At 46.6% G+C, this 10,718-nt stretch overlaps 2 protein-coding genes across 2 annotated transcripts; one reads left to right on the top strand and one right to left on the bottom strand.

The window, feature by feature from the left end:
• The first annotated feature begins 1,220 nt into the window (after positions 1–1,220).
• Positions 1,221–7,096, top strand: rilpl2 (Rab interacting lysosomal protein-like 2). Its single transcript, XM_035436458.1, has 4 exons — positions 1,221–1,514; positions 3,779–3,930; positions 4,191–4,316; positions 6,035–7,096. Exons 1-4 carry the CDS (start codon positions 1,221–1,223, stop codon positions 6,054–6,056), a joined length of 594 nt encoding a protein of 197 aa, XP_035292349.1. The 3' UTR covers positions 6,057–7,096.
• Positions 7,097–7,714: 618 nt separating this feature from the next.
• Positions 7,715–10,701, bottom strand: kmt5ab (lysine methyltransferase 5Ab). The gene is made up of 5 exons (XM_035379266.1): positions 10,624–10,701; positions 9,671–9,863; positions 8,724–8,809; positions 8,426–8,616; positions 7,715–7,925 (listed from the first exon to the last, which is right to left on the bottom strand). The coding sequence occupies exons 1-5, from the start codon at positions 10,699–10,701 to the stop codon at positions 7,715–7,717; spliced, it is 759 nt and encodes a 252-aa protein (XP_035235157.1).
• Positions 10,702–10,718: the final 17 nt, after the last annotated feature.

Raw genomic sequence — 10,718 nt, 5'->3', positions numbered from 1 at the left:
CACCTGATTCTTCCACACCTGGGGACAGGTATGTTACGGGGTGTTATTTACATAACTGACCGCACGATGTGCTCCCCCTTCCCCCGCCATCCTCGAGCACTTCAGCTTCCCGTCAATGTGGACATTTTTAATACGGTTTAAAACGATTGCAGTTTATTCTGTGAGATGCGCCTTGGATGTTTTTATTCTTCTAAATAATGCCCCAGTATTGCTGCTGGCAATAACTGCTCAATAAAATTACCATGTTTTGACCTCTAGCCTTTGCGTGTTTGTTTTTTTGTAATTCAGCAGTGTTATTATATATAATTATACATAATGTAATATTATAATACTGTAACTTTTCCATCAACAATTACATCAATACAGCTTATGATCAGGGAAAGTCACCAAGTGAATCTTACAAACTTGAAAAAACATTTAGTGGACGATTTTATCCAGGGCGGCTTGAGCAAATGACATTTTGACAAAGGCTAGAATCCATTTTTATACTGGTGAATGCCTTTACTGAAACAATTCATTTACCTTACTAGAGTTTAAAATGGGGAATCAAACCCACAGCATTTGTGGAGAATTAAAAATAAGATGAACAAATTCAGTGTAAGTTTGCAAACTAACTGGCAACTCACATTTTCTTGTTCGTTTTAAAGGTTGTGTTGGAGGAGAAGTAATAATTCTGTCGTATAACCAGTATGACTGCATTCTGCATTTGTAATTTTCAGACAGTTTTATAGAGGAGCTTTAATTGGATGATATGAGAGGGTCAGGATAAGCTGCTTACGCAACGGTTGCGTTGATAAGCAACGTCAGCTGTCAATGTCACGGAGTATGCTACTGGCTCTAAAAGCAAAACAAACAAAAAGAGCCATTATTTTCGCATGGCTGTTGGCATACGAAGGCGAAGTGAAAGCAGTAAAAACGTCATTCCGAGGACGTCATGTGCTTTCACCTGATTGCTCGCATGGCTTCACCTGTCGTTAGGGGAACTTTGCATCCAACTGATGGCCAGTTTCGCGCATCCTGATTGGCTGACGGATGGTGCCATTCAAGAGAGTGGGCAGGTCAACTGAAGTTCGACGAGAAGGAAGTTCGGTGAAGTTACCAGCAACAAGTAGTAACCGTAGTAATATGTGAATAAAGTATAATATAGTGAAAGAAGAAAATATAATACTTCGCGTGGCTACCTAAATTTTGCCGATTCACTGCGTAAATTGAGGAGCGCCATGGAGCAGCTGCCGGACGCTTCGCCCGCACTGGCTTTTGAAAAAGACGCATTTCAGCTGACAGTGGAAGATGTTTATGACATTTCGTACGTGATCGGCCGGGACTTGCTGAAAATTAGCAGCGCGGGAGAAGACGTCTCTGAGCTGCAGTTCAGAATTGTCCGGGTCCTCGAGATGTTTGAAACGATGGTGAATAAATACAACCTATCGCTGGAAGAGCTAAAAATGGAACGCGATAATTTAAAGAGCGAGCTGGAGAGAATCCTGGGCGACTGTTCAGGCGAACAGGGAACGGTGAGTTAGTCTTCAGAAAAAAAAAACACGAACTGGCTTAGTGATTTGCAGGATTGATTTTCCTACAGCTCGCGCCCTACTAGGGTGTGCCCCAATTAATTATTTGGCACGAGACCAAGGCCTGATCAGCCCTCTGCGTTGCTTAACCACTTCAAAGCGCTCGCGCCTTCTCCTGTGTTCGCAGAAAATCAATTTCGACACTTCCACGTGAAGTCACACTCACTCGCTGGAAATGCGTTATTACGGCTGGACCATGGCTTAGCAACATAACAGCAGTGCATTTTGATTAGCGGGTAGTGTGAATCATTAATCATCATCAAAATCAATATATGGGCACATTTGGCCATACGACATTTTTGCATTTCTAAACTGTGGGATTCTGAAACCACGAACATAATATAATCTATGGAAGGAAAACTTTGTTGTTGTTGTTGTTGTTAATTTATTTTTTAATGTTATTTTTTACTATATCAAAGGTGACTGGGGTATTGCAGGTCTTCGGTTTGGTCTGACGTACACTTATGGAAACAATGTGGATTAGGCTATGTATTCCAAATTAAATGGCTGTTTTGCTTTTTAAAATGGCCATGCATATTTGAATGACAACCATCAATAATGAATTAACCAATATCTGGCTGCGCAATAGGAACAGTTTATATCGATGCATTACATGCGAGATCTTATTCATTCAGAATCACAATATTCGCTGTACCAAACGGTTGATGGGGCTTGATTTGCTCTCGCCAGCTTTTCCACGACCAGAACTAGAGGCAGGCAGAGCTGGGAAGGTCGGGTTCCCGGTGGTTTTTATATTCGTTTCTGAGTTGGATGGAGTCAGTGCACGCAACACGGAACCCAGGAGTTATAACTGACGTAATCAAAAAGTCACTTTAATCATAAATGCAGGATTCTAAGATTTTAGGAGTCCTGTCTGTAAAATAGAAATACTTACTAAGATCATTTTTGTACGCTCTTACATAGATTTGTATGATTTGTATTTTCTTTGCGGACATGATGCTCAGATGTCAGTTTGTGATTATAATGTCCAAATTTGCAACCACGATTCCATCAACGCGCATTTAGCCTGCATTACTGGACGTGTATTATACGTATAATGGTCAAACCTAGAATTAGGCTTATGTGAACAACAAGTGTAAAACTATCTCTTAACAATGCAGCATTATTAAAGCGTATTAAAACTGATGCATCGCATTATGTTCCAGTCAAGTTTAAGTAAATGGTGAGTTTTAAATTGGTGAGAAGCTGCTTCATTTTAATTTTACATTGAATTTGCTGGCGGCTGTTTCACTTTTAATACAAGCTGGGACTGTGGGGGTAATCTTAGGTGCTGTGTTTTTAAAACGAAGCAGAGGCAAGTGGACTTTACAAAAAAAAACGCATTCCAGTGGTTTCCAAGGAAGGGTTTGTTGGTCCGTTGCTATGGATTCTGCTATGTTTTCTACCATCTTGTTAAAGTAATTGCATTCATGGTGTCCTCTGATTGGCTGGTTCCTGGCAGTGGGCAGGATCAACTGTGAAAGGAATGAAATGGAAACAGGAACTGGCACCGGTACCAGCCTTGGTGTTCTGTAGTTTATGGCTGGTAGTTGTAGTTCCCGTCAGGTTTTCTAAAGTGAAAACGCCCCCCCATTCAGTGCCACATGTCAGCCCCCCAGTGATCGCCCCCTGGGCTTGCTCCTCTGTACACAAGGGTGCAGGACGGGGTCACACTTTTCCAAAAAGTAAAAACCTTAAAACCAGCGTTTGGAATAACATTGCAGATCATTCCAGATCACCCAGGAAGCAGACTGTCTTTTATCTTTATGTTCTTTTTAGTTCTGTCTGTATTGAGCTTTTTACAAAGGGCAAAAAGCAGCCTTACAGAGATCCAGACCAGAACCTCTTATATTGCGACTCAAATGATCTTTTTGACCTCTCGCTCAACACCTGTTCCCATTAATCAAATCTGTACCCTAGCCGTGTTATTCTTAAACCCAAAAGGGCTGCGATCTGCTTCATTCACCAGGCTGACTACAAAGCATCGTGTAACAACTTACTTGGCAATGGTGCTGTACAAAAACAATGAGTGATTGATTGATTTATTGAGTAATGGCTGGTCACAGTATTGTTTGTGAGGCTCGTATAGATGCCTGCGATATAATCACAAGACCTAGGTCATACGGGTATGTGAAATACATTATGGTTTGATTGATTGTTTGATTGGTGGATTGATTGATTGATTGATTGATTGATTGCTCCTGAAGCAAATGCTGGGTCCGAACAAGCTGGTGGTGGACCTGACGGACCCGAACCGGCCGCGCTTCACCATGCAGGAGCTGAAGGAGGTTCTGCAGGAGCGGAACCAGCTCAAGGCACAGCTCCTGGTGGCCCAGGAGGAGCTCCAGATGTACAAGAGGTGAGCGGCAGCCAACCTGTAGCGGCAGCCAGCGGCCTGCCAGCCAGCCTATAGCGGCTCGCCGTTGGCATGCCGTCGGCCTGTCATCGGCCCGCCGCCAGTCGCTAAAATCTCACTGGGATGTTTTTCGCCAACACATATTTTTTTATCATTTCCTTGTTTCTCTAACGGTTGGTGGAGCTCCATTTTCCAGTTTCCACCCGTGAGTGTATGACTGACAGACAGTGGCTCCTCCCCCTTGCCTCTGTGTGTGTGTGCAGTGGGGTCCTTCCTCAGCCGGAGTCAGCCATGGTGGAGGTGGACCTCAACGCCCCGCCCACTGATATGGCCACTCGCCCTGACGCCACAGAGGTGACCAAGGAGGAAAGGACCACCATCAAAAGCCTGTAAGCACATATTTCCACCCCGCTGGGTATTCATATCATATTCCCTTATTGGCTTAGACACCCTGACCCAGGGCTGCTTACCCAACTTACACTCTTACATTCTGTCCATGAACTCTTACTCTTGTCTCCTTCATTTATCATTTATTTCTACCAGGAGGCCAATTGAGTTAAAAATGACTTCTTTAAGGGAGCCCTTGGCAAGACGTCATGGCAATCTGCATAAAAACATGAATAAAAACACAATACCGCAAAGGGCAATAAAAACAAGCGTGAAGAGAAAGGGGCTCAATGATTTTACGGGCTGACAGAAGTTTATCTGAGTGATGCAGTTAGGTTTAGGGACCTTGTCCAGGGAAGTGGCTGTGCCTCTCCTGGGATTTGAACCTGCAGCCTCCTCTAACCGCAGTGCTATTGTGCTGCATAGCATGACACAATACAAAAAAAATGTAAATGAGATAAGTATCGGAATCAGCTGAAAGTTCAGTCTAAGGGGAACAGACACACAGGAGCAGCTACATCATAAGACCTGGCTCGGAATCAAATTTTGGAGACTGAGTCCAGAACAGCTAAAGCCCTCCCACCCCCACAAATGGTTCCTAGAGTCGGACACGGTTGGTCTTAACTCCCCAGCCAAGACCACTCCGACTCTGGGAACCGTTATAACTCTCAGGATTTAAAATAGTCCTCCCCGCTCTCCTGCCATTTCTGGAAGATGTTTGTTTACAACAGCTGGTCTTCCCCCCCCCTCCCCCCCCTAAAGGTGGCGGGTTTTGGACCAGGAAGTGCTGCAGAAGGCGTATCACAGGTTACAAAGCCCCGCCCAGCCTGCGTTGAGGGGCACTTGGGTTGCTGTCGTTTGATTGGTCGTCTGCTGCCCTATGCGTTGAGGGGTGCTTCGGTCGCTCTTATTTGATTGGCTGCATGCTGCGCTCTGTGTTGAGGGGCGCTTTGGTTGCTGTGGTTTGATTGGCCACATGTTGCCCAGACTGCGTTGAGGGGCCCTGCCGCTTGATTGGTCGCATGCTGCCCTCTGACGCTGCGCATTAGTGTGAAAATGGGGTGTGAGGGGACTCAGTCTGTTTAATCAGACAGAGCGGGGTGCCCGTGGGGGTGCATGTTTCAGACCCTCATGGACTCTGAGGGATGGTCCGGAGTCTCATTCACAGGGATTTAGCAGCATTATTACTCTGAGTGACCTGTTCAGTAAAGTCTCAGTAAAGTTGTTCTGGGGCGGAGCGAGTGGGGGGGGCCTGACTGGAGCCCGGGAGCGAGTTGGGGGGGGGGGGGGGGCTGCAGACGGGTTCTGTCGGCTCGTCTTCAGCTCTCTGTCACTCAGGAGTCGTGTGGGGGGGCGGGGGGGGCCGTCTGGGGAAACGGATCCACGTCAGTCTGTTTTACTTCGCAAACATCGCGTCAAGACCTCAGTCAAATATCTTTGGATGCTGGTAAATTCTGAACGCACTCCTGCACAATACCAGGGAATTTTTTTATTTTCAAAAAGTGGAATGAAGAATTTTATGTCCTCAATATTGTTTTTTCAGTAATCAAAGGAATTTTATTGGCGTCCAAGGGTTGATGTCTCTTGCATGGTATTTGACCCAGGTCTGCATTGCATTATAATGCATGTATTAAATATTTTGGTCCCAAATGTGAATATTATGTTTGACAAAACAACCAAACTCAAAAATTCAAACTCTTCCTCTTCTCTTTTCTTGCAGGTTTTCGTTCAGAAGGAAATAGTGAGGATGCAGACTTGAGTGAGGATGTGACTCCACGTATAACAGGTTTCACACTCTTCTGTACGTCTTTATCATCTGGAATGGACAGTATTTTGACATTTTAAGTATGGAAATAAGGAAACCTTTGGAGGGACGGACAGTCCTACAGAGGATTTTTAGTTTTGTAACTTATCAGGGGACAAACACTCCTCTGCTTTTGCTGGTCAAATTAATCTGAAAAGGCAAGCGGACGCCTAACCTTTTATTATCTGGTGAGCAGTATTGAAAAAGAGTCGATTCCACAGGTCTGTTTTAATCAGGTGACCCCCAATCCTGCTCCTGGAGACCCACATTATTATTTATTTTTAATAAATCAGCAAACGATGTGGAATCAAGAACCCGGACGAGGCAAGCTGACTGTGCACAACTACTGATTAACAGTGAAAGCTGCACACACAGTGGCTCTCCAGGAATAGGACAGAGGATCCCCTTCCCTACTTTAAATGAGGTTAACTCAGACGCGCACTGTGCGGGATTGTAGAAACACTACTGAGTAAGCAGCATCAGCCGTGTGGTGTGACCTGTGAACACATGGATTGTGTTCGTGTCGGGTTCATCTCGAAGAGCCCAGAATATGAAGTATTCCGGATTCTCGGATCGGTTCCGCATGAATAACTGGACAAACCTTTTATTATGTTCTTCAATACACATTTGAGGCAGGGTTTTATATTTAATAACATTGTGGAAATTATAATAAACCATTTAGTTATTGGGCGAGTAAGTGTACTGTGCAGATGTTTTGTGTGGATTTCACACACATCACGCGTTGCTTGCTGAAGTAGCGGTGTAACACGCTTTCTGAAGTTCTCATATTACGAACACACTTTTCTAGGCCATGCACCTGAAACTGTTTTAATGCTCCTTAGTATTAGCATACGAGTTCATACGTCTGGTGAAGCATTTATTATGGACATTCACAGCTTTGCATGTTAATTCTGTTCAAGTTCATGCACTCCCACATGATGGAAGTAATCTTTAAAAATACAGTACGGACGGAACGTTCCCGTTTGCATGGCATTCATATCACCTTTTCAACTCAAACAGATCTGTTATTGTCAAACATAAAATTATTTACAAAAATCTACTACTCTAACCATAAAAAAACCATATTGGTTGCATATGCATTCTCTGGAAGAACTCATTTAAAGATGCACAAAATGTACAAAATTATGCTCCAAAAAGTACCATTAATATAGATGCATTCTTAAGTATGATGTATAAACAATTAATACTGCCCGTCCTACTGAATGCCATTGAAAATAAAACTCCACACACCAAAGCATTTTTCTGTTAAAAAAAGATTCAAGGAATATTGGTACCATTTTTCCCTTCCAAAGAGAGAGAGAGGGAAAGAAGAGCAGTCTCTCTTTGAGCCGGGGATGAGACTGAGGAAAGCAGTCAGTATTTGAGCCGGGGATGAGACTGAGGAGAGCAGTCAGTATTTGAGCCGGGGATGAGACTGAGGAGAGCAGTCAGTATTGGAGCCGGGGATGAGACTGAGGAGAGCAGTCAGTATTTGAGCCGGGGATGAGACTGAGGAGAGCAGTCAGTATTTGAGCCGGGGATGAGACTGAGGAGAGCAGTCAGTATTTGAGCCGGGGATGAGACTGAGGAGAGCAGTCAGTATTTGAGCCAGGGATGGGCGGCGATGGACTCTTTGCTGCGGTCGCCGTAGTCGTACAGAAGCTCCTCCCCCTTCTCGATGTCCCTGGAGGCCACCAGGATGAGGTGAGGCTTTCCGTTGATGCCGTGCAGCTTGGTCTGGCAGTTTCCGGCTTTACTGTGGTTCACCAGCCTGCCCAAACGCTGCGTCTCTTTTGTGGCGTCCACGCTAGACGGGGGGAGAAGGAGGAACGTGCAGTGAATGCGCATGCAGAGGATGAGTTTGCAGTGAATGCACATGCAGTGAATGCGCATGCAGTGGATGAATTTGCAGTGGATGTGCATGCAGAGGATGAGTTTGCAGTGAATGCGTGTGCAGTGGATAAGCTTGCAGTGAATTAGTGTGCGGTGAATGAGTTTGCAGTGAATGCGTTCGCAGTGACAAACTGACACCAAAGAACCTGGAGTAACTAGAGCCGCTGCCCCTGACCTCAGATCAGTCTGAATATTTGGAAATCAGACCATGAAAAACCAGACATTTTTAGAAAGTTTTTGGGAAAGAGTAAAGTAGAATAAAGCAAGATTGTGATGAGCCAATGCCCAGTCCCATCCACCCATTACTCAAATATCCATCTTATTGTTCTTTCAGACCTCAGACTAACCCCCCTGAAATATTCTGCCAGTGACAGTTTAACTGCCATTGCGGTTGTAAGGAGGAGGCCCACGCACCAGTAGGTTTTGCTGAGGTACTGGAAGTAGTACATGTAGCAGCCGGTGGCCGGGTTTCTCCCGTACTCTTCCTCCCTCTTCTTGGCGTCCTTCGTCTCCAGCAGGTCTCCGTGATACTCCACCACGAACTGTCCTTTCCGGAAGCTTCTGCTCGCAAACACTCCTCGCCCCTTCCCGTCTATGTGTCTGACCTGTTGGGGGGGGGGGGGGGGGGGGGGTTGTTGATGAAACCCATTCAAATTTCGAACCCGGGACCCGGGTTGTGTGGGGTCTGGTGCGGTGGCAGAGAGACGCATACCTCCAGTCCCTCCTCCGCTCCCTGCTGGATCAGATCTCCAATCCGCTGCTGCTCTTCACTCTGCGGGCGGAACGTCAGGTTGAGCTCTGCAGTCAAAATGGCGTCCCCTAGCCTGGTACCTGGTACAAATGTTCTGCCGTATTATGGACAGTGTTGGTTAGCCAGCGGTCTTAATATTGCGCAATGTCGTCTTGAACAAATACCGTAAACTCAGTGATGGGGTCTGCAGCGATGGTTTCTGAATTTCACGCCCACTTCCGTCCTTAATCAGTTTATTGGTCACAGTAGAGCTGTTCGTCTTCTGCGAGGCCACTCCCCTTATGCTAGACCACACCCCCCCTCTGCCAACCAGACACTGACCTTCAGTTCAGCTCTGCTTTTCCTGGAACTCCGTCTGATTGGGTAGTAATCTGTGACTTTTCGGTTCTGGGAACTGTAGTTTTCTGCGCTTTAAAAACAGACAGGGCAACGCCAGCATCACAAAAGGCTCCACTGTGGCGGGGGGGGGGGGGGGGGGGGGGGGGGGGCACAGAGGCCACACTATTCCACCACTCTTACGCCGATTACAATGCCTACAACTTCAATTGAATTAGTCTGTAATCAAATAAAAGCTAATGTTAGCTTGCCCTCCTCTTTTAAAGGCAGCACTTGTGGCAACATGGAATGCGTAAGGAAAGAACACAATTTGGGCGTCCGTATAAAGTAGCAAACATCGGCTGGGCTGTCCTTCAAAAGTCCTGAGGCCCCGCCCACCAGAGGCTCCACATCACTGGATGTGCCACGCCCCGTTAACCTCCTGTGACCCAACAAAAAATGAAAGTATTCTTTTTTTTTTAAATTTTAAAAACATAACACTCTTAGTTTCAGCATAGCAGAATACCCTGGACAACCACGTCCCCTGTAGGGGACAGAAATTAATCGCGGAGTTTTAAGAGGTGAAGCCTTACGTTTTCTGCACAGGCTTCTTCGCCCTGCGACGATGCCCCTTCCCTGGCCCTGTGCCCGCGCGGTCCGGCCTGGGCACCGCAGTGCCACGCGCGCCCGCTCCCTCTGGTGCTTCTGCAGTGCCCCCAGGCTGGCGCGGACTGCCCCCCTCTTCCGACGGAGCGGCAGGGCCCTCCGGCTGCCCGTCCAGTCTGCCTGTGGGAGACGGAGAACACGTCAAAACAACAAGGCTCACGACCCCAAACGCCAAAACCCCAAAACCCCGCTTCTTTAAGGCCGTCCAAGGGCAGATTTTACCTGTTAAATAATGGTCAAATAAATAAATAAATAAAAGAACGTCACATGGCCCAGAGGTTCCGTGAATAACAAACCCCCCCCCCCTCCCCCCTCAGAGTAACATCTTCCCACACCAGGGAGGCAAGAGGCCCAGGAACTCAGGGTTGGGTAAATAAAAGATTCTCAAACAAACGATTAAGCAGCGTCACAGGACGATGGGCAGCGAACACTGCGCCCTTTCAGAAACAGGAAATCATCGAGGGGGTCTCCTAACTCAAACCTGCTGACACACAAGTCCAGCACGGTCAACAACAAACAGCACATACTTATGGGCTGTGTTCAGCAAGAGTCAGTCCGGGCTTGCGAAAACACACAGTGATTCATTGGTGATGTTCTGACCCGAGAATGCTCGTTTCTGAAATAAAAACAGACTGTTTTTCGGGAGTTTTTTAAACATGGGGGGGGAAAAAAGCATGATGACCTTGCAGGGCTCTAGAGTGCTCCCATTTTAGGAGCATTTGCTCCAGAAAATAAATGAGTTACCTGGAAAAACTCGGTTTGCTCTCTGTCCCCCCCCCCTCAACGAGCAGCGAGCGAAATAAGGATGAGTACCTTCTCCTTTCGTCTCCTTCTCCTTCTCCTTCTCCTTCTGGGCCGTGTGTTTTGGGGGGAGTTTTGCGTCGGAGAGGAGCGAGGCGGAGTGGTCCTGGAGGGGGGTGCGGGATTTGCTGGGGCTTAGGAAGCTGTGGATGGTCATCTGCCCACAGCACAGAC

This window comes from Anguilla anguilla, chromosome 10 (assembly GCF_013347855.1).
Source record: "Anguilla anguilla isolate fAngAng1 chromosome 10, fAngAng1.pri, whole genome shotgun sequence".
In the NCBI taxonomy this organism is placed as follows: domain Eukaryota; kingdom Metazoa; phylum Chordata; class Actinopteri; order Anguilliformes; family Anguillidae; genus Anguilla; species Anguilla anguilla.
Note: the sequence above shows the minus strand (reverse complement) of the source record. Positions and strands in the feature narration are given on the sequence as shown.

What these genes read in the sequence shown, in the direction of transcription:
- rilpl2 (XM_035436458.1), top strand. Translation starts at nt 1,221, where the DNA reads ATGGAGCAGCTGCCGGACGCTTCGCCCGCACTGGCTTTTGAAAAAGAC. An exon ending in GAGCTCCAGATGTACAAGAG is followed by an intron (nt 3,931 to 4,190) that starts GTGAGCGGCAGC and finishes GTGTGTGTGCAG; the next exon opens with TGGGGTCCTTCCTCAGCCGG. An exon ending in AGGACCACCATCAAAAGCCT is followed by an intron (nt 4,317 to 6,034) that starts GTAAGCACATAT and finishes CTTTTCTTGCAG; the next exon opens with GTTTTCGTTCAGAAGGAAAT.
- kmt5ab (XM_035379266.1), bottom strand. Translation starts at nt 10,701, where the DNA reads ATGACCATCCACAGCTTCCTAAGCCCCAGCAAATCCCGCACCCCCCTC. An exon ending in GAGCGGAGGAGGGACTGGAG is followed by an intron (nt 8,617 to 8,723) that starts GTATGCGTCTCT and finishes CCCCCCCAACAG; the next exon opens with GTCAGACACATAGACGGGAA. An exon ending in TACCTCAGCAAAACCTACTG is followed by an intron (nt 7,926 to 8,425) that starts GTGCGTGGGCCT and finishes CCCCCCGTCTAG; the next exon opens with CGTGGACGCCACAAAAGAGA.